The 26,432-nt window shown below is 50.3% G+C and overlaps 8 protein-coding genes across 8 annotated transcripts; 4 read left to right on the forward strand and 4 right to left on the reverse strand.

The window, feature by feature from the left end:
* Positions 1–108: 108 nt before the first annotated feature.
* BDW70DRAFT_166401 (major facilitator superfamily domain-containing protein) lies at positions 109–2,008 on the reverse strand (the record flags this gene model as incomplete). The annotated part of the gene is made up of 8 exons (XM_073741979.1): positions 109–341; positions 404–811; positions 873–1,136; positions 1,188–1,446; positions 1,529–1,620; positions 1,672–1,718; positions 1,771–1,817; positions 1,866–2,008. 8 exons carry the CDS (start codon positions 2,006–2,008, stop codon positions 123–125), a joined length of 1,479 nt encoding a protein of 492 aa, XP_073597766.1. The 3' UTR covers positions 109–122.
* A 349-nt stretch (positions 2,009–2,357) lies between these two features.
* BDW70DRAFT_166403 (Zn(II)2Cys6 transcription factor domain-containing protein) lies at positions 2,358–4,500 on the reverse strand (the record flags this gene model as incomplete). Its single annotated transcript, XM_073741980.1, has 3 exons — positions 2,358–2,908; positions 2,959–4,334; positions 4,416–4,500. 3 exons carry the CDS (start codon positions 4,498–4,500, stop codon positions 2,480–2,482), a joined length of 1,890 nt encoding a protein of 629 aa, XP_073597767.1. The 3' UTR covers positions 2,358–2,479.
* A 354-nt stretch (positions 4,501–4,854) lies between these two features.
* Positions 4,855–6,543, forward strand: BDW70DRAFT_166405 (Alpha/Beta hydrolase protein; the record flags this gene model as incomplete). Its single annotated transcript, XM_073741981.1, has 2 exons — positions 4,855–6,254; positions 6,321–6,543. 2 exons carry the CDS (start codon positions 4,855–4,857, stop codon positions 6,541–6,543), a joined length of 1,623 nt encoding a protein of 540 aa, XP_073597768.1.
* Positions 6,544–6,616: 73 nt separating this feature from the next.
* BDW70DRAFT_19429 (aldo/keto reductase) lies at positions 6,617–8,022 on the reverse strand. The gene is made up of 4 exons (XM_073743483.1): positions 7,901–8,022; positions 7,765–7,817; positions 7,561–7,711; positions 6,617–7,496 (listed from the first exon to the last, which is right to left on the reverse strand). The coding sequence occupies exons 2-4, from the start codon at positions 7,794–7,796 to the stop codon at positions 6,633–6,635; spliced, it is 1,047 nt and encodes a 348-aa protein (XP_073597769.1). The 5' UTR covers positions 7,797–7,817; positions 7,901–8,022; the 3' UTR covers positions 6,617–6,632.
* Positions 8,023–8,183: 161 nt separating this feature from the next.
* On the reverse strand, positions 8,184–10,639 carry BDW70DRAFT_19439 (uncharacterized protein). Its single transcript, XM_073743484.1, has one exon. It carries the CDS (start codon positions 10,240–10,242, stop codon positions 8,542–8,544), a length of 1,701 nt encoding a protein of 566 aa, XP_073597770.1. The 5' UTR covers positions 10,243–10,639; the 3' UTR covers positions 8,184–8,541.
* A 1,705-nt stretch (positions 10,640–12,344) lies between these two features.
* Positions 12,345–14,162, forward strand: BDW70DRAFT_19484 (DUF409 domain protein). The gene is made up of 3 exons (XM_073743485.1): positions 12,345–12,911; positions 12,963–13,578; positions 13,633–14,162. The coding sequence occupies exons 1-3, from the start codon at positions 12,554–12,556 to the stop codon at positions 14,066–14,068; spliced, it is 1,410 nt and encodes a 469-aa protein (XP_073597771.1). The 5' UTR covers positions 12,345–12,553; the 3' UTR covers positions 14,069–14,162.
* Positions 14,163–14,691: 529 nt separating this feature from the next.
* BDW70DRAFT_132559 (proteasome activator BLM10) lies at positions 14,692–21,447 on the forward strand. Its single transcript, XM_073736182.1, has 4 exons — positions 14,692–15,069; positions 15,134–15,632; positions 15,691–21,103; positions 21,152–21,447. Exons 2-4 carry the CDS (start codon positions 15,202–15,204, stop codon positions 21,212–21,214), a joined length of 5,907 nt encoding a protein of 1,968 aa, XP_073597772.1. The 5' UTR covers positions 14,692–15,069; positions 15,134–15,201; the 3' UTR covers positions 21,215–21,447.
* A 1,550-nt stretch (positions 21,448–22,997) lies between these two features.
* On the forward strand, positions 22,998–26,196 carry BDW70DRAFT_19532 (H(+)-transporting V0 sector ATPase subunit a). Its single transcript, XM_073743486.1, has 3 exons — positions 22,998–23,440; positions 23,520–23,598; positions 23,674–26,196. The coding sequence occupies exons 1-3, from the start codon at positions 23,315–23,317 to the stop codon at positions 26,025–26,027; spliced, it is 2,559 nt and encodes an 852-aa protein (XP_073597773.1). The 5' UTR covers positions 22,998–23,314; the 3' UTR covers positions 26,028–26,196.
* The last annotated feature ends 236 nt before the right edge of the window (positions 26,197–26,432 follow it).

A 26,432-nucleotide genomic window follows, 5' to 3' on the forward strand; every position in this document is an offset into this window, starting at 1 on the left:
AGGGCATGGATTCGATAATGGACTAGTAGATCATCACATTTCACTCTAAGGATATTATATTTATGAGTTGGGTACGCCCACCAATATACCTCATACTGTGCTACAAAATCAAGCCATGCGCTTTACAAAATATACCTAAAGCTCTGGTTCTGGATATCCGTCTCGTCCACATGGTCCAGCTCTTCATCTGCCTGAAGGTCAATCTCGCGATGCTCCTCTGGGTCAATGTGTATGCCCTGTGCCTGGTCGCGCCTCTTGTTTGTCCAGCCGAGATAGACGCGGAACAGAGCCGCCATAACGATAGAGATGACATAGCAGGTAAGGATTGTGGTGTATGCAGTCTAGTAAGTCGCAATATTTAGCACAGTGATAGGTCGTTAACCGCAAGGACAAATGTGCTTACCGAATACCCGGGCGCCTCAGTACTCTTGAAGAACTGCGGGCCAACAAAGTTCCCAACACAGTAACCAATGAAGATGAAGGCGACAACGGTCGATTTCTTCGTGAATCCAGCAGTATTGCTTGCAAACAAGGACATCATGAGAGGGAACGCGGGGGCCACGGCTGTGACGAGCCAGTATCCCGCAAGGCGAGGAATCTTCCTGTCATAGGGGAGAAGCTTGACCATAAGAATTCCAGCCATGGCCATCAGGAAGATTGCAACCATAGCAGCCAACCTGGACTTGCGGATGTAAGTTGTAAAAAGGGCGGCGAGTATGACTGTGGTGAGCTGGAAGGCGGCGGCTGGCATGCCCATGAGGATTGTCTGAAGTTCATCGTAGCCGAAGCTGTTGATAATAATGGTATTAAACTATAGTAGCCAGCTGGGTCAGTTCGAGGTATGTAGAACGTGGAGCAAAAAGGAGGCATACGCTGGTGGTACCACCGTTTGGCACGCAAATCACAAAGGAGAAGAGCAAGAACCACCATGTCTTGACGTCCTTCATGGTCTCAATAAATTGGCACTTATCCCACTTTTTGGTCTGAGTGGTGCGCTGGAACTTCTTTGGCCGCAGAGATGCAAACTCTCTTTCTGTGGGGTTAAGGAAACGCGCAGTCGAAGGATCGTCGGGGAGGAAGAACCATAAAAGGACAGACCACGCAACTGTGATGAGTCCAAATATGAGAAAGAGCATCTACAGTCGATATTAGCTTGTCTTTCCAGGAATACCTAGCAACAAACTGACCTTCCACTTGCTGAATCCCCCTGTGTATTTTAGGATGCCGTACGCAATGCCTGATCCGATAAGGCTGGCGGTGGCGTTTCCAGCAAACCAGAAGGAGTGCCGAGAGACATGTTCTTTGGGTGTATACCACATCCCAGTGATGAGTGAAAAGCCAGGGCTGATAGCACTCTCAAATATACCAAGTAGTGTTCGTAGCACCATAAGGCCGGCATAGTTCTGGGCACAGGCGTGGAGAGTGAGGACTACGCCCCAAAGAAAACTGGGCATGGTCAACCAAGTAGAGCGCCAATAGACAGGAGACAACTTGCATGAGAACGCTGAGATAACGACCCAAAGGAAACCGGACGAATCCTAGTGATATAGGGTACGAGGCAGCTAGATACCCAATATAGAAGATACCAGAGGCCCAGCTGAACTCTTGTCCATGGAGATTCTAGATTGCTATTAGCGACTGGGATTTTCGTATCGAGCGAGGAGGTCGTACAAGGTCTTCCCGTAATCCAAGAATGGCGCTGTAGGATAGACTGGTTTCTGCACCGCTAGTGAGCCACTTGCGGAGAGATTTGAGAGGTCTGAATCATACTGTCAAGGTATTGAAGTCCGTAGCTGATGATAAGAAGAGGCATCAGGCTGTCTGGATAAGTATCTGCTTAAACCCAGTTCCGAGGAGAAACATACTATAAATCAACCTTTCTCACAAGTCTTTTCTCACCTTGAGAACTCATGGTCTCCGTAACCCCATACTCTTTGTCACTAGCCATTCCTGACTGATTCTTCTTCTCATCAGCATCAGTCGGTGTTTCAAGGGTGTTTCTCTCCATCGTGATAGACGAAAGCCCTTGCGTCCTTGGTTGGGGTAGGCCTTAGGAACGGATGAACGCTCCTTGATATAACGAAGAAGCGAGCGGGCGAAAAGACCCCCGAGGGCCAGAGATAAACTTGATAACGCGGAGAACCTGTCACGGCGCCTATCTTTCCCCGTCGGCAGAATGAATGACTCCCCTGATATCGTGTTGGTACGTGGTAGCTGAACGGGACCGTGTCATTGGCCAGATTAATCGATGTGTGGGGAGCAAATCCCGGGGTTGAGGGACTAACTCCGGACTAGAACGTCGTGGTATCTGCACTCCAACACATGACTCGTATAGTTCGCCAGTAAAGGCGTGGGCTGCCGCAGGGATGGAACTGTCGAGGCTCCCTACTAAAAGGTAAGTTGCCAGGAAAATTGGAGAAGTGCCAGTAACGGAATTGATCGACTTGTTGCTTCCATTATTTGAGGTCTCACGCATGCATTATGGCATTGGAGAACCCTTGTCAATCATTGATCGAATCTTCTGCATAGTAATACTACCTGAAGATTGTTGTTTGATGCGTAGAATACAATCGAGTGCCTCCCTGATTGCAGGGTCGGTCAAGTTGTTTCCAACCCACTCCTGATGGACCGGATCGGTAATCTCCAGCCCAGCAATGAAGAGAGACCATTGAAAACGCTCAAGCAACTGCACTTGTCCAGCTTTTGTAGCATAGTATGCTGCCGACACAAGTGAGTTGAGAGCATTTTGGAGCTCAGTGGATATAGGCCTGCTTCCGAATGAAGACTGGCGAGCACGGTAAAAATATATTTGCAAAGCATAAAAGACGGCAGCTGTGACATAGGTCATCAGCGTACATTGCGGGCCATGCCCTTGGTCTGCCACTTGATGAAATAATGTGGCTTGATTCTGCATTTCATCAGCGCCTATAGCGCACTCTGCTATGTGATTGTTCTTACCTTGTGGATAGTTTCTAACCGCCGCTGAAGGTTCAATTCCAAGGTCATTGCCTGTGTCGTGGAAGCTTGACTGTATGTGTTAATCTCGTGATGTAAAATGATGAGCTCAAAGTATACATCGAGATTTGCCGCATCTTCCATCTCCGAGCCTGCCTCGTGATAACCGACTTCGCTCAAAGGCAGGAAGAATGCAGCACGCGAACGTAGCCAGATTCTCTGACGTTTCTGAGGGACGCTGTTCATGTAGTCCGCGATTTGCCCGCCACACCCGAAAAAGCAGCAGAAGCCGTCTCGATCATATAGGTACGTGATAATCCTAGCCAGCAAAACCTGCTCGGATACAGTAATCACCCCGGCGCTGGTGCTTTCGAGAGAGAGAACATCATCGCTAGCACAGAGCGTATCTAATCCGTACGTTCGGATATGAACAAGAACAGCCCTGCTCAGGTCTTTGATTTTTGGGGGATCAAGATGGTCACGTCGCATCCAGAACATATACATGTACAAAAATGAGAGCATCATACTGATATGATCCGGAGCAGCGAAAGGGTTATGTGCTTGCAGGAACAGTTGCGATCCTCGATCGAAATGTTCTCGAGATTCCTGGGGGGCTTGAGGTCCCTGGCCATAATGAATAGCCAACTCGCTGTGGGCAACAGCAAGAAGAAAATGAAGGGCCATATTCCTATTATAAGCCTTGTTAAGAAATAGCGTGTGCGCAGAGCAGCTCCAATTTCGCGTGGATTTCAGAGGAGCAAGGACCTTGCAGTGGAACATGACAGCTTGCTTGTCGTCACTGCCTAGGGCACGGCTTACGCCAGTGGCATGTGCGAACGATAGATCGGTAGCAGTGAGTAGAGGGCTCATTGTGGGAGCGTTCAGTAGTTCAAAGGCATTCGCAGTCAATGGGTTATCAACACGCTCTTCACCGTTGCCCGGTGTTTCGGCCATCGACAATGGAGTTTCTGCTACACTGCGACTTGCTGCCGCTAATGCCCATTGCAAGGTATCATCGTACGGCGGCACATATACAGAATCGTCGACGGCGGGCATACTCTGGCCAGAGCTGGCCGTCGTAGAATCTCCCGACTGAGCCATGCCTTCCCCGTTTGGAGAGGGCAGACCGGTCTGAGTGACCGGTGTCAGAAAGCCGCCCGTCTGGCTTACTGATGCACAATCATCCTCCTTTGGTATAATAGAGGACGGCGTCCAGAACCCTGAGTCACGGGTTTTGATGGGACCATAGCCGCGTCGTCTTGAAGCTAGCGAGGGTTTCGGTGCAGGCCACCCGCACACCAGGTGAAGCCGAACACATCTCGCACATTGAGGCCGGGTCTCGTCGCACTTGACCTTTTTGCTCACGCATGTAGAGCACCCTGTTAGTTGCGAGCTTAGTAAACATTTTGTCAAGTTCACAGTAGACGCAGAGTATCTCCAGGATTGGCGACATGACCTACCATTTCGAGACCGTTTGCCCCTCTCTACGCGGGCACGACGAGACCGAGGCGCTGGATCATTGTTAGCACCGCTGCTTTGGCCCATGGAGAGTCGAGCATTCAAGCAGCATTCCTAGCGGAGGCTGTGGGAGTATGCACGGGAATTGTTTATCCGTTAAAGTGTTAAAGTGCGGAGCGGAGAGATAGATAGGGAATTGCGGCCTGAGGCACTCAGATAAGTACAGAGAGTATCTCACAGATAGTCATCGATTAATTGAGCCAATCAGAGCAACGAAGTTGGGGATAAGTATCCATTACAGCAGACGGTGACCATCACTACTGAATCGGCAGGTTATGGCGCGTCCAAGGCTCAAAATGTCATTTGACTTGTTGAATTCGCCTGGCGAGAAGCTCTCCTTTCTAATCGATATCTTGGCCAGGAGTCATAGCCGCAGTCACAATGGGAAACAGCATCTCCTACCAGTGTTCCGACTGCGAAATCCAGCTACCAGGCGCCAAAGGCAAGATCAAAGGCCTGCAGTTTGACAACAAATCACGCCGCTTTGCCAATATTCCCTATGCCCTTCCACCAACTGGCGAGCGGAGATGGCGTAAACCTCAAGCGCTGCCCGAGTCCTACTCATACTCAACGCTCGAGGGCCCCTTCGACGGCACAAAGTTCGGCCAGGTGTGTCTGCAGCCCAATTACTCGGCTTCTGTGAAGAAGAACATCCCACAGCATGAGTACGGTGAAGACTGTCTGCGGCTAAACATCTGGACGCCGGTTCCAAAGGATGGAGAATCCACGCCCGCCAAATGGCCTGTCATGATCTGGTTTCATGGAGGCTGGTTCCAGATGGGCGATCCCAGCAATGAGCCATCGATGGATCCAACTGAGATGATTTCTACTGGCGGACTCAACGCTGTATTCGTGGCGGTGGGATACCGACTTAATTTGTTTGGTTTCCTTGCCGGCGCCCCGTTGCGGGACGAGAGCCCTGATGGAGCTGTAGGAAACTATGGCCTTTGGGACCAGCGTCTGGCAATGGACTGGGTATATGAAAACATCAGCGCCTTTGGCGGTGACCCGCAGAATATAACACTCTCTGGGCGAAGCGCAGGTGCATACGCGGTTCAGGCGCAGACACTATATGACTTCCGAGGAAAGCTGCCCGAGTCTTCAAAGAACCGCTTCCGACGCCTAGTCATGTACTCAAATGCCATTCCCGCGCAACCCAAAACACCAGACGAGTGCCAGCCGCAATTCGACGAGCTGTGCGAGTACCTCAAAATCCCCTCGACAAGCTCAGGGCGCGAGAAACTTCAGCGCCTGCGTGAAATCAACGCAAAGGATCTCTGCGAAGCCATCATGAAGCTCAGACACCATACCTTCCGCCCTGTAACTGACGGCGTCTTCATTTACCCAGATTTATTCGAGTACTATCGCGATGGCTCGTTTGCGCGCGAGTTCAAGCGCCGTGGCCTACGCATCCTCATCGGCGAGGTCCTCAATGAAGAGACCTTATATGCTGTGACCAATGGCCCAGAAGCCAATCTTGGGTCTCTTGAAGTCCAAGTATCAAACTACTACTCTCCCGCCATCACTAGCCGCCTCTTGCAGCATTATACATTGCCTACCTCCACCGAAAAGAAGGACTGGGAAGCCGTCTTTGGGCGAATTATCTCAGACGGTCAAGTCCGTGCGCCGTCACGATTCCTCGTCAACAACTTGATCGAGAATGGCGTCAATATCCGTGACGTCTGGCGGTACATGATTGCCTACCGCCTCTCTTTCATAACGGAGAAAGTGGCGCCCATTCCATTTGGGGTTAGCCATGCTATGGATCGGCCGTTCCATAAGTCAGTTACTACCCACTGGACCATGTCTTACACTTTGACTCTCAAACTAACACGAGTCTATTACAGTTATTCCCTCATGCACGGTCCGACACCTGCAGAGCGCCAACTCATGCATGCGTGGATTCGTGACCTCGTGGCGTTTGTGAATAACGAGTTGGATTATGTTTATGGCACCGAGCAGGTGGACGAGGTCAAGGTTGCCACGCCTGAGGGCCGCATAGAGATTCAGAAAGATTCACGATGGACTGAGCTGCTGGATTTGATGGCTGTTTTTGCAGGGTATTCCTAATGGACACATGAGAAGTACGGAGGTTAAACAGTGATCCTACCTATCTTCGTGTATATATGTGACAACTAGAATGGGAAAACATAACCAAACTACCTCTCCATAGGCGACACCGTCTTCGGCATATACGGCTCCTCGAGATACGCTCTCTCCTCCTCGGTCAACTTGATCTTAATCGCGGCAACAGCCTCATCAATCCTCTCCTTACTATTTAGTCCCAGAATTGGATTCTCGTTCTTATTCCCAAGCGACCACGCAATCGCCACCTGCGCCATAGTGACCCCCTTCTTCTTCGCGACCTCCTCGACCCTTCTCACAATCTTCTCATCCGCTTCCGTCTCCCGGCTTTTCAGCAGCACATTCAGCGCCTTATCCGTGCTCTCCCGCAACGACGGCGCACTCTTCCACGGCCGTGTAAGCAACCCTCTTGCCATCGGACTCCAGGGAATCAGTCCAATCCCCGCATCCAGGCAATACGGGATCATCTCGCGCTCCTCCTCACGCGAAAGCAAATTATGGTAATTCTGCATCGAGATAAACGTATGCCACCCGTTCATCTTAGCGACATTGTTCAGCGCCTGGAACTCCCATGCCGCCATCGACGATGCCCCGATATACCGCACCTTCCCAGCTTCGATGACGTCGTTCAAGGCTTTCATGATCTCCTCGCGGGGCGTCTCGCGATCCAGTCGGTGGAGCTGCAAGACATCAATGTACGTCCCTAGTCGCTGGATGCTGGCGTCGACGGCGTCGAAGATGTGCTTCCGGGACAGACCGACGCGGTTGACCATCGCGCCTGTGTTTTGCGCGCAGGCCGCGATAGGAGGCAGGTTGCCCTCATCATCGACACCGTAGAAACACTTTGTCATTATGACGACGCGGTTGCGGGGGATATTGTATGTTTTTAGCGCTTTGCCGATGATCTCTTCGCTACGGCCGTGGGAGTAGACGTCCGCCTATACGACGAAACAATCGTTAGTATGTAGGTTGGGTGGCAGGCCGGGTGGAAGGTAGGCGTACTGTATCCCAGGTGTTGATACCACGCTTGTAGGCATGTTCAATCAGGGGAAGGGCTTTATCTTCGTCGAGCACCCAGTCTTGCCATTTGCTGGTGCCGTAGGACATAGCGCCCAAAATGACCTTGGAGATCTTGAGGCCGGATTTGCCAAGGCTTCACCTGCAATTAGCGACTGGATAATTTTGAGTGAAATACAGCAGACATACGTGACATATTCCATTTGGTTATCGGTGGCCATCGTGCTGGAATGACCGTAATTCTTGGAGTTGTCAGTTAATTGTTGATACAAAAGCTGGCGAATGTGTGGTGAATGAGGGGTAGGTTGTTTAGGGGTCAACTTACCACTGCTATAGGTTCTATTACTAGATTCAAGATGGCGAACGGGAAGTTATATGGCTATAAGAGTGTCCTATATTCTATGGAGATCCTTTGCCATATCTGCCGACGGTTGGAAGCGAGAGCCGATGAGTTACCGATCTCGGGTGCTGAATCGGGAGTGGGGATGGCTTCATTTCCGTCGGTGCGGGGTGTTAGAGGACTTAGGGTATTCTACGCTGACTAAGGCTCCACTAGGCACTCAATGCTTGAATGCAGGCGCAAATCACTAGTGAAGTGAGGGGTTCCAGTCATGAGTCAATAGTTGAGAGTCTTTTGAGTTGGTCATGACGTGCGGGGCTATATCGCTAATATGTACATCATTGGAATATGGCATAAGGATGGCTGAGATGGAAAAGCCCACAGGGCTGAAGATGCAACGCTGAAATACACAAAAAAGAAGCGGAGAGATTTCCTTGTGGAGAGAAAAATCTCGCCGGTGAAACACTGTATATACCAAACAGGGACATCTGCACCAGGCGTGTCACAACTATAGGCAATATTGATACTGTTCAACAAATTCCTTCCCTCCCCTCAGGGGCGTTCAGAATATCACTTTGTGCAAAAAACTTGACACAACAGAACTTTTGCATGTATGAAATGCGGGTTTATTGATGGTGATGCCCGCTTTTTCGAATAAGGAAGTCAAAAAGGTTGCTGAACCGGTGTCGACGCTTCCCTTTGGGACGCGGAGATTCCAGTTGGCCATCAATCGATATTTGGCGGCCCTCTTGTTTAGAACGATGCGCTGCTTTTGGGGTGACAGGCGTTGACTCAAGTTTTGTATTCTCCCGGACTTCTTGCTGCTGCGATCCGGATCTGTGGGCCGAGTTAGGTCTGACAGCTTTGGGCTCTGACGACCCATCATACGACTGGCGAGGACTGGCTACGCTCTGCCGATTCATTGATGAATGACGCCTGTTGGCTCTTTCAAGAAAGGCGGTTCCAGTGGAGTTGGATCGTTTAGATAAGCTGTCAAACTGAGTCGACCGGTCTGATACGGGTGGTTGGGAGGCTGCGGCGGTCCAGGTCACTACACGCCTGCTCGGGTCCGCTGATGCTGGCTTACGGGCGTCCTCTTCTCCCGGGGTTGACGCTGACACATTTCTCGAAGCGCTAGTGGAGCGGGTGGCCTTTCCGTTAAGCGAAGCATCATTGTAGCGAAAATTGTGTGACCAACCCTCCCGGAAAGCAACCCAGATGCTGGTAATGGTGATCAACAAGCGGAGTTTCTCATCGGTTTCCATTACCTGCTGATCTAATGCCAAATCCATCTCAGAGCCATCGCTGATGACCGACAAAGCAGCAGAGGTAGGAGAAGACGGGGCAGTGCTTGGTAGTGAGTACCTGTCGTATACCTCAAGGTGGTTTCGAGTCATTGATGCGATGACTGGGTGTCGGCGAGTAGTGGGGTCGATAACACTAAATGTAAAGCGGCAACTATCTTCCGGGAAGACAGAGCCAGGAGGAGCTGATACGCGGCGCTTCTTTGGTCCGCGCCGTACCCATCGCAAAACCATTAGTCCCGAGTCCGTATTGGCAGCAAATTCGTAAGAACCATTCGGAAGAGGCGTGGCCTCCCATACGGTCCCAGAGTTCAGGCAGATTTCTGCCTTCCCTTTAGCCAAAGCGTCCTCTTTACAAGGCTGGCAGATTGTCGCTACTACTTCACGGTGATCCCCGTTCTCCTCGTCCGAGCTCAGATTCTTGTCTGCCCCTTCCAGCGCTGGCTGATATAGATCGCTAGTGGTGACAATCAAATCATTTGGGCCCAATCCCCGCTTGCCGCGCAAGGCCGCAGGGACTTTCCGGGCCAATCGTGGCATGAACAAGGCTGACGGTAAAACATCGAAAACAGGCACCGGTCGCGATGCTGGCGAAACCCGCTGCAGCTGTAAGAGAAGCTTCGGCCTCAGCTTCAGCCGTTTATGGCGCGCATTGGTCGCCGGATGGGCTAGCTGGTATGTCGTTTTCGGCCGCGAAGACGCAGGCGGTTTGGGGTGTTTATGCTGGTTGAGTTGGCGAACTGGTGGAGGTCCAGCGGTTGAGTGCAGATCTTCATCGCTTGAAGATCTAGGCTCGATAGCGGTGATCGGCATTGACCGACGTTGCTCAAATCGCGGTCTTTCTGAATTTGCGGGCTTATCAGTGCTGAACCGACTGCCTAATCCCCATGAAGGTAGATTGGTGAATGAGAACGGACGAGGCGAGGAGTGGCGAGAAGGCATGGGGAGCTGTGTTTCGGAGCTAGCGAGCTCGCTGTTATGAGCGGCAGCGGCATCAGCTGTCATGCCGAGGTTGAAGAGCATTAGCCACGTAATTTCAGCCTCGACCGACAAGCAAGGAGCGCATCGACAGCGAGCTAGCGACGATCTTTATAGAGTATGGTTCAGTTCTTGGGTTCTTGGGTTCTTGCGTTCTTGCGTTCTTGGTTTCAGTGGGCGCTGGCGATCTATACATAAGGCTGATGTCGATCCCGCATCGATGTATGAAGAAGAGAACAGAAACGCGCTGATAAAGCGTTTCGACACCTTCTAATAGAGTCGCAACGAAGCTGACAGAAGATACATCTGGAGTCAAGAGTCCAGAGTCAGAAGTCTAGGCTGGAACCAGGAGGCCCCACGTCCAGTCCAGCTCCCGTCAGCGGTGGAAGGATGCTTCAGCTGTGTCACGTCAGACCAAGTGCTGGAGCGCAGGAGCGGGGCGGGAAGATAAACACAAGGAAAGCAATGATTATGGATTTTCAAAACAAGGTAATATCGAGGTAGAAGCTGAGACAGACCAAAGATCGAGTCGAATGCAAGGAAGGAAGGAGCGGCAAAAGCGTGAGTTATATCCAAGGAGAGAACGAGTGTGCCCACTGTGATGGATGGAACTAAAAAGGCAGCACCTTTTAGTAGTCGGGCGGGTTCCAGCTTTTGGGGTCCACGGCCATCTTAAGGTTCTAACAATCTCTTCATGTCAGATGGGCGGTCTGGTAGCTGGTCCACAACGGAGGGAGTCCATAATCGGGACTCGGGACTCGTCTTGCAATGTAGACCAAGGCGGCATAGAGAGCTGAGACTAAAAGCAAGCACAATAATTTCTGCAGAGCAAGCTTTCTATGATCTTGGTGCGTCACCCTAAAAGCAGTTCTTTGCTAGCTTGCGATCTGACGACCAGCTTCACCAGCTATGCCAGCAAATAATATTTGTTTTCCGCCCCCCCCAGTCCAGATTTAGCTGCCGATCCTTCTTGGTCACTGGTTCATTATGCAATCGGCGTTCTCAAAATGCCGTCTTTAGTCACAGTCTACAAAGTCTCCTGTCTCGTCTCCTGTCTAGTCTCCTGTCTGAAGTCTCCATCCTTAAGGCATTCTTCAGCTCCGCCATTTGCGGCTGAAGACTTGCTTGGACATAAAAGCATCCTGTTACCAACATCCTGGATCCTTCGTCTAGCGAAGAAAACGAGGCGAGGCGCTGTTTCGTAAGCCCAGTCTGACACGAGACCGGGCTGAATGTGGTTGCGATCCCGCGGCGACGGCGACGGATAGACTCGCAGTAAGGATCGGAAAGCGGAGCGCCGGAATCGCCGACCGACCGATGCGCTTCATAAATTCATAACTTATGCTTATGTCCGCCGTCCGGGCTTAAAGTCCGTCACCACATCTTGATTTCCTTCCAGTGTGCTGTTCCCACAAAACAGTCACTGGGTCGACTATCATCAATTGTCATCATTCTTAGTGGCTCGGTGGACTCTTAAGCAATTTCATGATCCACACTCGGAGTGGCAAGAGATCACGCACTCAACGCTAGCAGAAAATCATCTTTTACTTAACGCCAAATCGTGCCAAGCGCTGTACTTACTTACTGTGTAGATTCCTTGACACGACACTCGCTATGCGGAACCGGGCCCATCTGCGTCTTCGGAATGCCGGACTGTGCTGTTCGGACGTATACAATATACACCTCCGTAACCTCTAGAGTGCGGAGTATCTCGGTATTGAGGAGTATTAGTTACTCCGAGACAAGCGGCTCCATATCCAATCGAGTGAAGTTGCCGCCGAAAGGCCGGGCCCAGGAAGGATCTATGCGAGGAGCAAGGGATTTCGTGGTACGGAGCACTGTAGCCGTCCGTATGGTATGGGGCGAGGTGAGGCACATCCCTGGTTCCATCTCCATAGGGCTGAACATCCAACCTCGGCCAGCTCATTAACTATTAGATCCACGTCTACCGTGACAATGTCATGACTGTAGGCGGCAGCAAAGAGTCCGTCTGCCAATTCGATTCGCCGTACCCTTATTTTTGAATCTCTAATTTTCGAATGTATAGTTCCCCTGCCAGTCATTTCATGGCTATATTCAAGGATCATCGCTTGGCATGGCGTTGATGCGCTGATGATCCAGGACAAGCCTTTTATGCACAACTTTATGTAAGCGGTGTTAGATATGCTGCACTTCCGAGAATTCCGGCGGGTCTTGGCTTGGATCCGCCGAGTTTCCCTCTTCATCAATATCCCTTTGTATCCCATTATTAATTGTTCCGACCACTATTGATTCGTCCGAATCCGAAGCTTCTAGCTCTCAGGAAGTCTTATGGCTTCCGAAGTGACGCACTTCGCGCGGTTTACACGGTAGCATCATGAACACAGCTTCCGCGGCTGCAAAGCCAACAGTTCGGCTTCCATGTGTCCTGGACCTCAGCCGACCCGTCAAATCCCTATCGGTTGCTTTCTGGATTTGGAAGGCCATCCTCTTTGTTGCCATAATCAGCTCCCCAGGGCTTGGCTATGATACATCTTCGAGCCTTCTTCCGCTCCTGGCCAACGGCTCGGTCGAGACCGCGCCAGACAATAAGAATCTGTCTCTTCCAATTCCACTGAAATTCGTCCGATGGGACTCGATCTACTTTGTTCACATAGGCCAGACTGGGTACGTCTTTGAACAGGAATGGGCGTTTAGTTCTACATACGGGTATCTAGTCAATTCCTTGTCCTCTTGTATGTCTGCTCCCCCTATTAGTTTTTTAATATCGGTTCTGACTTATTCAGTTTTTTTCCCATCGTATGATTCAAAGGGAGCGGCAGAGTTCGCTATCACTGCTGTTGTGCTGTCACATGTGGCCCATTATCTTTCCGTCCTAACATTGTACCAACTTTCTCTCAATGTCTTTGGCTATGAGACCGAGAGAAAGAGGCTCATTTGCTTTCTTTCTGCGGCTCTGCATATCATTTCTCCTGCTGGAGCATTCCTCTCTGCACCCTATGGAGAGCCTCTCTTCTCCTTCTTGAACACTGCGGGACTCTACAGTTACTCGTCCTCCATCGTTGATTTCGCCAAGCGGAAGCACTTATTAAGCCATGTGAAACTCCTCATTTCAGGATGCTTCTTCGCGATAGCAACTGCTGTGCGCAGTAATGGCATCCTCAGCGGGATTCTTCTAGCATATGACGCTCTTAACCAAGCATATGAGATGGTCGCTCGCCGCTCGCCCAGGGCAGCCACCCGTTTGTGCTTCGTCATTACGAGCGGCTGCACCGTCGCCCTGGGGATTATTATTCCTCAGTACTTAGCGTACACCGCGTACTGCTTGAATGATGGTTTCTCCCGGCCCTGGTGTCACTCCCTTGTCCCAAGCATTTATGGATGGGTCCAGGCTCATTACTGGTAAGTTTTTGAGAGGTTTACTCCAGAGTTAGCTATATGTTAATATGCGAACAGGGGCGTGGGATTATTCCGATACTGGACAGTGTCAAATCTTCCTCTTTTCCTACTCGCTTTGCCAATGCTGCTCATTCTCTTTCAGTCCTGCTTCTGGGCTCTGCGAGCAGGAGCTCCCTGCTTGCTGAAAAACTCTGCTGAAGCCGGTCGTCTTAAGTTGCCTGACTCCTCGGCCCAATTGCTTAAACAACTCGCTGTAGTCCAGCTCGTGCTTGCGGCAATGGCTTTAACTAGTTACCATGTTCAGATCATTAACCGGATTTCGTCTGGATACCCGCTGTGGTATTGGTATCTTGCTAACCAAGCTTTGGAAATCCCAGGTCGCTCCTCGTCCGCGGCCAGATATTGCAGTCTGTTCATGGTGAGCTTACAAGCCATGGTGATTTATGCACTTGTTCAAGGCGTTCTTTTTGCCTCTTTTCTTCCTCCGGCTTGATGCGTTGCAGGTCGTGCATTGTTCTCTGGGACAGGTTTTTGATCGTCTATTCCTTCGCACTATACCTACATGCTTGATAATTATACCTAATTTATCTTTATTCTAGTCATTCTAGGTTCTCACGACCTTATTAGAATAGACAGTACATAAGTCACCATGCAAAAAGCTCAGCAATTATGGTTGCGAAAGTCTTCGGTGAGGTAGCGACTTATGCATACTCCTGTCTGCCCACAGGTCTCAACCAACACGGTCTTCCAGGCCGTTAGGATGTAATTGTATAACCACTTCTGAGCCTTTTGTAATAGACTCGGTTTCTTCCACTTCTGTTGTTCCCCTTGCGAAACTTTTGCATCTTGACATCATTTCTGTACTTAGATGCTGAGCTAGTTAAGGTGGCAAAGGTGGACGGATGACCCCGTCTTTCACGAGTTATAGCATCCTAAGACAGGAGGGGGTGGCGAATGCAAATATTGCGCCAATATATTTTTTGTGTAAATGTTTATAGGTGCAATTTAGAAGCATTAATGTGGTGCTATGAATAGCTTGTGCGTCAGCTTCTACCTACTTAGCCAGAGCATGCTTAACTCTCCCACGACGAGGATCGAACTTGTAAGCTGGAGATAAAGCGGGCTTGTGGTGGGCAAGACTAGGCTGCGGGCTCTGTTACGTAGGTAGCATTATGTCATCAGCAGCCTGACACCACAAGCCGAGACTTATGGCTGTCTTCTACTGTCGTGCGTGAGCTTCTTTTATCCTCAACTTTCCAGCTCCCAACTCTGTGTAGGATAGGGGGCTTCCGCGAACCGAATTCTACTCTGCTTGGGCTAATTTCCTGGCTATACCCGTTCTGCGCTTGGTATACATTGCTGTATTCCTTTCGATCGCACTGCTAGACCAGGTCTATTGGAATTCGTCCAATGCGAATAAACGACCTACAGCAGGCTACTGTCGGTTAACGGTGATTATACTCTAATTCCTGGATTCGAGCTTTATGAGTCAATGTATAGCGCTGCTTGTTGTACCGTCACTCTGACACCCGTGTAGCTGACATCAGTGTTATGATAGAGCTTTCCCGCATCTCCCGAATTCCTAACATCCGCACACACAGCAATCGTCGCACGAGCTGCACGATTATGGACAATCCAAACTCTAAAACTATATTAACGCCGGACAATTTCCATAATGTACATACGATTTCACGAGCCACCTCCCCGGGTGGTGGACCTGACGGCGTCAACAGAGACGGCGAGCCCAAAGCACGAGTCCGACAACGCACATATCCTTACTTCAAATACCTGCCATATCAGACAGAGGACGAGGCTCAGCGGGCGCGATATCTTCGAGACATACTGACCCAGCTCTATATTGCGGTAAAATCGGGCGATTTCAGTCCTGGTGCGGTGCACTGGACACGGGAGCTGAGAGCATGGCTGTCGCTCAAGTTTGACCCGACCCGCAGTGACCGGATCAAGCTTGTCAAGCTGTACTATGAGCTCTCTCTAGCTCCCGGAATCGACCCCAACGTCGCTGAACGTTTTTCGAGCATGTTCATGCTTCTCACAAAGTGAGTGCAACTCCATTTTGCAGGTATTTTACGCATGCCAATGCTGACATAGTCCCAGACGCAAGCATTACCTAAGGCCAATCAAGGACCTGACTTTGGACTGGAGGCCTCTGTACAGAGAACTCAAAGCATTCGTTCTGCCAACAGAATCTGGCCTCGTACATTCTTCGAACCTCAAGCGGAATGTCAAGACTTTGACAAAACTCTGCGCATTTATCCAGCTCTACGTTGATCCCTGTGAGCTTCCAGCCATGCTGGAGGAGTTCCTTCCGCATTACAGCACCTCTTTCTCAGAAGGCGCGTTTGTCGTAGTCGGACTAATCAATTTGCTTGCTCCCACAACCCCACCACCGGAGTCAAGAGAGGATTTGCTACCGCAGCATTACATGCCAACATACTTCCATCTTTGGTCCTTGGTTAGCCGGTCAAAAACGTTTGATCAGACGTTCCTCGACTTCTTCTCCCGATTGGCGCGGGACTCATTGCCTGCTGGACATATTCCGTTTTCTGAGTATGGCCTCTTCACCAAAGAGCAATCTTCTCTTATTTTCACAGCCATCCTGAGGCTCCTGGAAATTCCAGTTGGGCAGTCGAGCTCCCCCTACAGTGCACTGGTTGATATATCCTCTGGGTTGGGGATAATGCTTGACCGCGACTCTCGGAAGCATCCAGTTGCACATCACATAGCTAGGTGGATCGTTATGTCTCTATCACCGGCATGTCTCGACAAGGAAGAATCAATCTTGAGCCAGCTCGAAGGCCTTATACAGGCCGTAGAGACATTTTTCCACCCATCAAATTCGGGCAGCTGGACTAAGACCTTAGCCCAGTTGGTGTATTATCTTACCGACTTCTTCGTAATGCGCTGGAACAGAGAACAGAGTGGCGAGATGGAGGTCCCGCAGGAGCGAAGACTGACAGAGCCTTTAAGACGCCGCTTCGTGCTCTGCTTGCGCGATGTTATATTCATGGGTATCTATTCTAAAAGCGCCACTGCTATGAGCTTCTCATTGTCGACCTTACAGGGCCTAGCTTTCTTGGAACCGCATCTTATCCTTCCAGGAGCTTTGCAGCGAATCTACCCATCTCTGCAAGGCCTGGTAGAAGTTCACCGTACCACTTCGTCACTCCGGGCTCTCCAGATTCTCGCGCGGATAATTGCAAGGACTAAGGGGTACCGTTGTCACCTCACAACTCTTCTTGGAATGGCATTGCCCGGAATTGACGCGAACGACCTTGAAAAGTCTCTCCACACTTTGACATTTATCCAGGCCGCATGCTATAATATTCCCATGACAGACTTGACCAAGGGAAGAGACGAGGTTAATTGTGATATGCTCGCCATGCAATGGATTCCCGGGGAGATGGAGCGGATGGAACAAGAAGGCGTCGAAGTGCAGTTGAACTACGACACCGAACTCAGCGACGAGACGGAGGAGATGATCCTTCGCTCTTCAACCTGCGGTTTCGGAGACTTCATTATCTCATTCCTAGGGCGCGTCTTCACGCTACTGGAGAACCTCCCCGACATTTCAAGAGTGCGGAATGGTTCGCCAGAGGAGAATATCGTGAACACGCTACCAGCAACCTTTATGCCTTTACTCTCCTCGCTATCACCCGAATATTATGAGATTGCCCTGACCAAGGTTGTCGACTTTGTGTCGAACCATGTCATCCACCAAGCTCGCGACGCGATGGCTTTCATCTGTAACGCTGTTTGCAAAGTCAATCCTGAAAAGGCACTGAAACGTTTTATTCCAGTGTTGATACAGGCCATCCGAACAGAGATTGATGACAACGGTGCGGGTTCGACCCGAACCACTGGTACGGATGTGCTTCCTCGTGATCGTGGCCTTGTGTGGAATGTCAGCATGCTCAGCATGTGTGTCGTGCACGTTGGGGATGCCGTACTAGCATACAAAAAAGAGCTGTTCGATATTGCTGTCTATATGCAACAGAAGTGTCGCGGCATCCCAACCGTTCATGTCTCGAACTTTATCCACCATCTCCTTCTCAATCTCACCGGGACATACACCTCAGACTATTCCCTCTATGAACCTGATGTTGTGGCCAAGGGCATACAGCCCGAGCATTGGTGTTACAGACCCGACCCGCAAAACTTGACCGTAAAGTGGCACGTGCCGAAACGCCAGGAGATAGAGTTTGCTGCCGAACTTTTTCAAAACCAGGCCGAGTCTGCCCTTAAGCAGTTAGCTGCTTTGACTGATGAAAATTCCAACATCAGACGAGATGGGATCGGTAAGGAATGGTCCGATGAAGTGATCAGAAACTTGGTTCTGTTGCGGCTTATCATTTCGGGTGTCTCTGTTCTCTTCGACGCCAAGGCTGCCTCGAAGACGAAGGATAGCAGAACCAATGGGGTATCAGACAAGGCAGAGGACGTGGAGATGACAGATGGTGTGGATGGGACCGGTCTTGAAGACGAAGAGGCCGATTCCTCGCTTGACACTTCCGAAGAGGATACTGTAAGGGAGACGTACATCTACCCAACGGGATATCCCTTGGAAGAGAACGACCCTGTCTATGTTTCTATCCATGATATCCGAGAAAGGGCAGGCTGGACTCTTCACAAGGTGCATATGTATTTGTGTGAGAAGCAGGAGGACGACGTGCCATGCTTCAGTGCTCTATACTCTGCTTACAAATGCTGGTTCGTCGACGTTGGCATCGAGAGGTCCGCCCATGTACTGGATAGAGTGACTCGCCTTCTTCTTGCCGACATTCATCCCTACAAGATGAGTGGCATTCGCAAGGATTACCCACGTCCCCTGCTTATTCGACGAGCCAACATGTACCATCTGCAGCGCTTAAGACACAATGCCGCCCCCCGCTGCCGGTCACGGCTGGATGAAATCCTGCTCTTGGATATTGCAGAATCATGCGTATCTGCTTATACTGAGACGCGCCGTAACGCTCAAACGGCGGGAGAGTCGGCCTTGAAGGTCGTCTGGGGCTCTCGCCTACTCGTCATCCCCCCACTCCTGAAGGCGCTGCAAAACGGCATCAAGGAGAATGACTACGCGCGCATCAAGGGTTCTTTGTTTTCTCTATTGCTTAGCAGTGTGGCCAAAACCGTTGGTCGTCATTGGAAGTACGCTCCCACTTTAGTCCGAGCTTTCATTGATGCGAGTGCGGTTGATAGGCCGTCTGTGCAACGGATATGCTCGAGTGTAGTATATCAGATCATGGATTATGGCCGTCCAATGGAAAGAATGGCAATCCTAGACAGAGACCTTGTGGAGTCCATCGCTCCAACGTCACAAAACGTCGATGAGCAAATCCAGCAAAAACGCAATTCACTCAACAACAAGCGGGCCCTCATCGAGAAGAAGAAGGCCGCCTTGGCTGAGGAGCTAGTGGATTTAGCCCGCGAAGCCCACTGGAAAGTTGCTAGTCGAGCAGCGACTATTGTGATCTCAATGGGCCTCCGGTTTGATTACATCGCGAGCGAGCGCCTCGTAGAGCTTGTTACTATGGGCTCTATCGACGACCACCCTGGCTTGCGAGGGATGTACTCACAGGGGCTCACGGCGCTGTTCACCATGATTGATGTCCGAGCAATCTGCAATCACGACTACAAGAGCTATATCCTAGGTAATCAGAATTTTCCAGCGAAAATCAAGGTGGCCACCAAGCGATATGAGAAGGGCTGGACTGAAGAATTTTTGGCAAGCTTTGCTAACCCCGAGACGGAGTATTATATTGATCACGATTTCCCCGGGTGGCTTGTATGGGCTGACCACATGCCCGGGTACAAACCAAATGTTGAACGGGACATCGAGTACGATCAAGTTGAATGGCAGATACGTTCTCACATGGGTAAGCTGTTCGATCGGGCATGGTTCAAAAAGTTCTTCTTGTACTTGAAGCAAGAGCCACGTGATCCCTCAGCCGACAAGTTCCGCATGTCCTGTGCAATGTTGCTTCTGTATGCTTTTGAGTTGATGCTTCGCGATGGACTTACCGTGGCTACCTTCGAAGATATCAAAGAGGAGATTGAAGCGGTTTATGAGGATGGAAGTGATAAACATCAACATCGGGCTACTGCAGAAATCCTGGGTGCGCTGGTCAGCTCTGTTACGGACACTAGCGTGGAGAAGCGAACATTGGTCTGGGAATATGCGTTCCCAATTGTGCAAAAGATTTTCATCGAAGGGTTGACGCCAGAGAACTCTGGTTACTGGACAACTTTTCTCCATATGATTCTTCAGTGCCGTGACCCCCGACGAGTCTGGCCGTTAGTTGACTGGCTGGCGAGCTTCCGCCTAGACATGACGACGAATGCAGCTTTCAAAGAAAGCTCCAAGATCAATTTGCTGCATCAATCGATTATCGATGCAGGCTGGCACTTCCGGCTTGAGAAACCGATTGTTCAGGATTACCTTGCCCACCTTGACCACCCTTATAAAGGGGTTCGTGAAGCTATGGGACAGACTCTAGCAACGATATTCCGTACGCGGTACCACGAGTCTTACCCAGACGTCAAGAGTCTGCTTGCGGATCAAGAAGCATCCTCATCTGTTGGCTCTTATCCGTATTCACCGGATACGGACTTCAGGCAGATGATAAATGATATCTTCACGCGAATCGAGAAATGGCGGCAGGAGAGGACCCCTGGCCAACAGACGCCTTCTTCCTACACTTCGGGAAGCAAAACCGTTCTTCTCTGGCTTGACTCTACCCTGTCTTCTCATGAGTGCACGCAGCTTGCCCCCTTCTTCGCCGAGGTGTTCACAGGACAACTGCTGCATATGATGGATGTTAAGGAAGATCCAGAACTCCAATCACTAGCATACCACGTTTTCCGTCACCTACCGAACGTTCCGTATCCCGCTGAGGAGAACTCGGACTTCATTAAGACGCTTATCCGCATTGGGCAGACGTCGCCATCTTGGCACCAGCGGTTACGTGTCATGATCAATATTCAGATTATCTACTTCAGGCGTCTCTTCCTTCTCTCTCCCTCTGACCGTGATAAGCTCTTCGAGTGCGTGGCGAGCATGCTGGAGGACCCACAGCATGAAGTCAGAGCTGGTGCATCAGCTACGCTGTCAGGGATGGTCCGTTGTTCACCAGAGTTCCTCCGCAAAGAGATCGTGGATCGCTTCAAGAAGCGATTTACCCAAGTCCTGGTAGAGAATCCTCTTCCCAAGCGACCAAAGATGCCTCGTATGGCCAGTGGCTTATCGTCTCCGGGCTCCTCGGGAGCCAATACTCCAAACCCTGAACACACCCGTCTTGTTATCTCCAGGCACGGTGCTGTTCTAGGTCTCGGAGCACTTATTCAAGCCTTTCCCTACAGCAGTCCACCGCCGACATGGATCCCTGAAGCGCTGACCACGCTAAGCGTTCGTGCGGCCAGCGATCCTGGCATTGTGGGGTCAAGTGTCAAGTCAATTATTAGTGAGTTCAAGAAGACGAGGCAGGACACATGGCATATCGATGCAAAGGTAAGTCAGCATTCTCTTATATGCATATAGCAACTAACCCCCTATTAGGCATTTACCTCAGATCAACTAGAAGATCTCTCAGGTGTTCTCTGGAAGAGCTACTTTGCTTAGAACTGCGTAGAGTTCCAGAATCCTGAAATGAAGAGCAATTGCAAGGGCGAGAGCAAGATGCCGGACGGAGAAGATGTATCGCGACCTCACATAACCGCTTAGGTTTGTATACTAAGTCGACACTGGGCGGCAATTAATAGGGCTTGCAGGGTTGTTGTGGCTTTACATCTGTTTTTGCCATCTAATCGTCCTTAGTGTACTGATAATAAGATATTCTATCTACCCTAGATTCCTTAAGTCGTTATATATTTTGGCTCAAGAACTGAAGACGCTGAACAAATCACTCTGCAGGAGGTTATTAACTTACATGGGCTTCATGAGTAAAGGAAGATAAATACACCGCACCCCATACTTAACGAGGACATCGATCACGAAAAAAATGACAATCAAGACACAATTACTAACACAATTTCTCATTGTATTACCACTGCCACCTCCAGATCTTTTTTTTTTGGTGATTCCGTTTCGTCTACCCTGCATCTGGAATTCCCAAAGCGCTCCTTTCCCCAATACAACACCCACACCCTGCCGTACAACGCCCATAAACCAACATCGGCATCCACCATTTTTTATAACTCTCATATATATCGACAGAAGCTTCTTGCAACATCTGCTGTCCCGCCGACAACGTCCCCCACGCTCGGCACAGTACACGCTCAATGGACCACTCTGTCCGCTGACCACTGCCTGGCCCAAAGTTCTTGCTGTCCAGCTCGGATGCTGCTATTGAGGTTCCGGGATGGTTAAAAGAACCAGGGATGTTTGATGAGGTTATCGATGTTGCAGTAAGTGTTATGAGCTGTTTCTTTCACCTTCATTGTTAGACCTCGTTTTTCCTCTCCACCATTAGTGGTGCTGTCGTTTTTGTCGCTGACAGCTGTAGTGCCAAAATTTAGCTTCCTGATTCTATCAGAAGCGCAACACTTCACGGCCCTACAGTTCAAAGATGGTCGCTTAATCTTCACGTTAAGTGCCGATGCTGGTGTGGTCAAGATATCTCCAGTAGGCGTCATTGCCGTTCCAATGGTGGGTTCTGTTGCGGAGACATTCGAAGAGAAAGGCTTGTTGAGGCACAATCTCAGGTTGATAGTTGTGAGGGGCGTTTTGGAGAATGATGCTTTGGTTTGCCGGTTGGGTCGATGACTTCTAGCTCGATTGCAAACGTCAGTATTAGCGGCCAAGATGGATGAAGCTAGATGCTGAGAACAGCATATTTAAGGCCCTTACGAAGGGAAATTGCCCACATTGCCTTATCTATAACTATGACTCGAGACAGTGCTATACTCTCGTTTCTGTGCTGGAGATGTGCCCTTAAGGATACGGAGGTCTTGCCCGTTGGCATGGGGTGCGGGATATGAGAAAGATCCGGCTCATGCGCGTATGAAGACTACTTGGTCTTCGGCTAAATGTTTTAATCTTTTGACGAGGATATAGAGATCAGAAGATTCGAGGTGTTGTGGGTGGGTGGGTGGCGTAGTTGCAGACGGGTCAGGTCTTAGTTAGACGGACCTTTTCCCTGAACATGTAAAGCATCTGATTGAGAGACGGCTATCCTTAGTCATACAGAATATCTCATGGGCTTCAGATGTTTCGGAAAAGTCCTACAAAAGGCGTTGGCCGGTTCTGACTTTATCTTTATAGAACGACATTGCCGAATTTAACCCCCAGGCGGGATACGTGTATGTCATTACTGCAATGTGGCTTGTTTTTCAAGAATGTAACAAATCGTGACTTCTAGGAACACTCTTTGGTTTTATTAAACAGTAAGAAAGCCTGCTTTATGGGAGGAACAAATTCCGGCGGAACTTTTCACATAGGGTTATTTATGCACATATTTATACCTGGTATAGTTATTGGCTTACCAATCTTATGCAGGTCACGGGAGCATGAAACAGCCACGCGGCTCTCGCTCTCAGCCCGAAGACATAACGTCAATCCTTAGGGACTCAGGCTTGGGAGCAGTGGCTATTCTCACCTTCTACCCCATCATTCTTTTATCGTTACCTCCTATAACTTTCTCACAGTCAAATTTAGCGCAGTTGCGCAACTCCTGGTCGCTGTGGTGCAGGAATACCCACTGCTAAGGCAGTCGACTTCACCATGGCTCCGAAGGACACCTTCTTCCGCTCGTCGGATATGAGCTTGACGCAGCTCTATATCGCGAACGAAATCGGTCGTGAGGTTGTCAGTGCTCTTGGTGAGCTAGGCCAGGTGCAGTTTCGGGATGTAAGTGCTGTTGGTTGGTAATTTTGGAGAGGCGCTGGCAAGTGAGTCGTCACTAACTGGTACTCTTTTTGCTTGACAGCTCAATCCCGAGACAAACGCTTTCCAAAAGACGTTTACGAAGGAGATTCGGCGGTTGGATAATGTGGAGAGGCAGCTTCGTATGTTCACCGGCTTCTGCAACTTTCGAGCACGTTGAGTGAGTGGGTTGGTGGCTAATCGATCCGGACGGGCAGGTTACTTCCATGCGCAGATGGATAAGGCTGGAATTCAGATGAGGCCATCGTCGGAGTTCTCGGATACGCTCGCTGCCCCTTTGGCTTCGGAGATCGATGAGCTTGCTGAACGCAGCGAGAGCTTGGAGCAGCGCATCGCTTCGCTGAATGACAGCTACGAGACTCTGAAGAAGCGCGAAGTGGAGTTGACCGAATGGCGTTGGGTGTTGAGGGAGGCCGGGGGCTTTTTCGACCGAGCTCACACCCATACTGAAGAAATTCGCCAGTCCTTTGATAACGATGAGGCGCCTCTTCTCCGAGACGTCGAGCAGCAAAACCACCGTGGTGCAAACGGTGATGCGCAGGGCCAGCAGTCATTTCTGGAAATGAATATCGGTTTCGTGTCTGGTGTTATCCCTCGCGACCGAATTGGTGCTTTTGAGCGTATTCTCTGGCGGACGCTACGTGGTAACCTCTACATGAACCAAGCTGAGATCCCGGACCCCATCGTCGACCCGACCACGAACGAGGAGACGCAGAAGATGGTTTTCGTGATCTTTGCACATGGAAAGAACATTATTGCAAAAATCAGGAAGATCTCGGAGTCGCTTGGTGCTTCGCTTTACAGCGTCGATGAGAACAGCGAACTGCGTCGGGACCAGATTCATGAGGTCAACACGAGGTTGAGTGATGTCAACAATGTCCTGCGGAACACGAAGAACACCCTCGACGCGGAGCTTTCTCAGATTGCTCGCTCCCTGGCCGCTTGGATGATCATTGTCAAGAAGGAGAAGGCCGTTTACGACACCCTCAACAAGTGCTCGTATGATCAAGCGCGAAAGACTCTTATCGCGGAAGCCTGGTGTCCCACAAACTCTCTGTCGCTAATCAAGTCGACTCTGCAAGATGTCAATGACCGTGCTGGTCTTAGTGTTCCTTCCATCGTCAACCAGATTCGCACGAACAAGACGCCGCCGACTTATGTACGGACCAACAAGTTCACCGAAGCTTTTCAGACCATTGTCGATGCGTATGGTATCTCCAAGTACTCCGAGGTCAACCCCGGTCTGTACACTGTGGTAACGTTTCCCTTCCTCTTCGCCGTCATGTTTGGTGATTTCGGTCACGGCTTCCTAATGGCTTTGGCTGCTGCCGCCATGATCTTCTGGGAAAGGCAGCTCTCGAAGACAAAGCTCGACGAACTGACGTATATGGCTTTCTACGGTCGCTACATCATGCTAATGATGGGTATCTTCTCGATGTACACCGGTCTCATTTACAATGATATCTTCTCCAAGTCCTTCACCGTCTTCTCGAGTTCCTGGAAATGGCCTGACAATATTGAACAAGGCCAGTCTGTTGAAGCGTCACTCAAGGGCAGCTACCGGTTCCCCTTTGGTCTGGACTGGAACTGGCACGAGGCCGAGAACAGTCTGCTGTTCACCAACAGTCTGAAGATGAAAATGAGTATCATCCTCGGTTGGGCGCATATGACCTATGCTCTTATCCTGCAATACGTCAACGCTCGCCATTTCAAGTCCAAAGTCGACATCATCGGCAACTTCATCCCCGGCATCATCTTTTTCCAATCCATCTTTGGTTACCTTGTTCTTACTATCATCTACAAGTGGTCCGTTGATTGGCCGGCTAGAAATCAGTCGCCCCCTGGTCTCCTCAACATGCTCATCTTTATGTTTCTGTCCCCCGGAAACGTTGAGGAGGAACTCTATCCTGGCCAAGGCGCTGTCCAACTTTGCCTATTGCTCCTTGCCGTCGCACAAGTCCCCATTATGCTATTCTTCAAGCCCTTCTACCTTCGCCGCGAGCACAATCGTGCCCGCGCCCTCGGCTACCGTGGCCTCGGCGAACAATCCCGCGTCAGCGCCCTAGATGAAGACGGCGACCTCGACGGCCCCCGTCAAAGCACGGCCAGTGACGGCGAAGGCGTTGCCATGATTGCCCAGGACCTCGAAGAAGAGCACGAGGAGTTCGACTTCTCCGAAATCATGATTCACCAGGTCATCCACACGATCGAGTTCTGCCTCAACTGTATCTCCCATACGGCATCCTACCTGCGTCTCTGGGCCCTCTCTCTCGCACACCAACAGCTCTCTATTGTCCTCTGGGACATGACCCTCGGCACCGCGTTTGATCAGGAAGACGGCACAATCCGTACCATCATGATCATCGTCACCTTCTACATGTGGTTCACTCTCACTATTGCCATTCTCTGTGTGATGGAGGGAACCAGTGCTATGTTGCACTCGCTCCGTCTGCATTGGGTTGAGGCCATGAGCAAGCATTTTATGGGCGATGGTATACCATTTGCTCCATTTAGCTTTAAGACCCTGCTGGAGGAGGATCCGGTTGATTGAACGGTTTAGATTAAGCTGGCTTGGCTCTCGCCTTCTTTCTCTCTTTATATTTCCTTTCTTCTTGTCGAGGTCGATGTATTGTATATTTCGCCCCTTAGGAACAATATTATAGATTGGAGGCAATTTCCAGAGGACTCTTGAGACAGTCGAACCTACCCAGCAGGGCTGGGAGTACTGGAGTATGTCTTGGCTCTAAATACGTACATGCTCTCTGCGTCCCCCTGTATAGATCGTCGTAGGTATATATATATACTCTCTACGGAGTGTGTGCTTATTCACAGTCTGGGTTAGTTATGTTCAGTGTATATAATCAATGCTTTTGAACGCCTAATGGGAGCGATATATATTTAGTGACCCAACCCTTCTTTGCGTCGTTCGGTTCAGTTCGGGTTGTTTTGAGTACGA

This window comes from Aspergillus foveolatus, assembly GCF_047715535.1.
Source record: "Aspergillus foveolatus strain CBS 279.81 unplaced genomic scaffold BDW70scaffold_13, whole genome shotgun sequence".
In the NCBI taxonomy this organism is placed as follows: domain Eukaryota; kingdom Fungi; phylum Ascomycota; class Eurotiomycetes; order Eurotiales; family Aspergillaceae; genus Aspergillus; species Aspergillus foveolatus.

Excerpts from the sequence above, each read along its gene's own strand:
- BDW70DRAFT_19429 (XM_073743483.1), bottom strand. The coding sequence starts at position 7,796 with ATGGCCACCGATAACCAAATGGAATATGTCAC. Across the intron at positions 7,712-7,764 it reads AACCAAATGGAATATGTCAC|CCTTGGCAAATCCGGCCTCA; the intron begins GTATGTCTGCTG and ends TTGCAGGTGAAG. Across the intron at positions 7,497-7,560 it reads GTATCAACACCTGGGATACA|GCGGACGTCTACTCCCACGG; the intron begins GTACGCCTACCT and ends TTCGTCGTATAG.
- BDW70DRAFT_19439 (XM_073743484.1), bottom strand. The coding sequence starts at position 10,242 with ATGCTCTTCAACCTCGGCATGACAGCTGATGCCGCTGCCGCTCATAAC.
- BDW70DRAFT_19484 (XM_073743485.1), top strand. The coding sequence starts at position 12,554 with ATGAACACAGCTTCCGCGGCTGCAAAGCCAACAGTTCGGCTTCCATGT. Across the intron at positions 12,912-12,962 it reads AGTCAATTCCTTGTCCTCTT|TTTTTTTCCCATCGTATGAT; the intron begins GTATGTCTGCTC and ends TGACTTATTCAG. Across the intron at positions 13,579-13,632 it reads TGGGTCCAGGCTCATTACTG|GGGCGTGGGATTATTCCGAT; the intron begins GTAAGTTTTTGA and ends ATATGCGAACAG.
- BDW70DRAFT_132559 (XM_073736182.1), top strand. The coding sequence starts at position 15,202 with ATGGACAATCCAAACTCTAAAACTATATTAACGCCGGACAATTTCCAT. Across the intron at positions 15,633-15,690 it reads ATGTTCATGCTTCTCACAAA|ACGCAAGCATTACCTAAGGC; the intron begins GTGAGTGCAACT and ends ACATAGTCCCAG. Across the intron at positions 21,104-21,151 it reads CATGGCATATCGATGCAAAG|GCATTTACCTCAGATCAACT; the intron begins GTAAGTCAGCAT and ends ACCCCCTATTAG.
- BDW70DRAFT_19532 (XM_073743486.1), top strand. The coding sequence starts at position 23,315 with ATGGCTCCGAAGGACACCTTCTTCCGCTCGTCGGATATGAGCTTGACG. Across the intron at positions 23,441-23,519 it reads GCCAGGTGCAGTTTCGGGAT|CTCAATCCCGAGACAAACGC; the intron begins GTAAGTGCTGTT and ends TTTGCTTGACAG. Across the intron at positions 23,599-23,673 it reads TAATGTGGAGAGGCAGCTTC|GTTACTTCCATGCGCAGATG; the intron begins GTATGTTCACCG and ends CCGGACGGGCAG.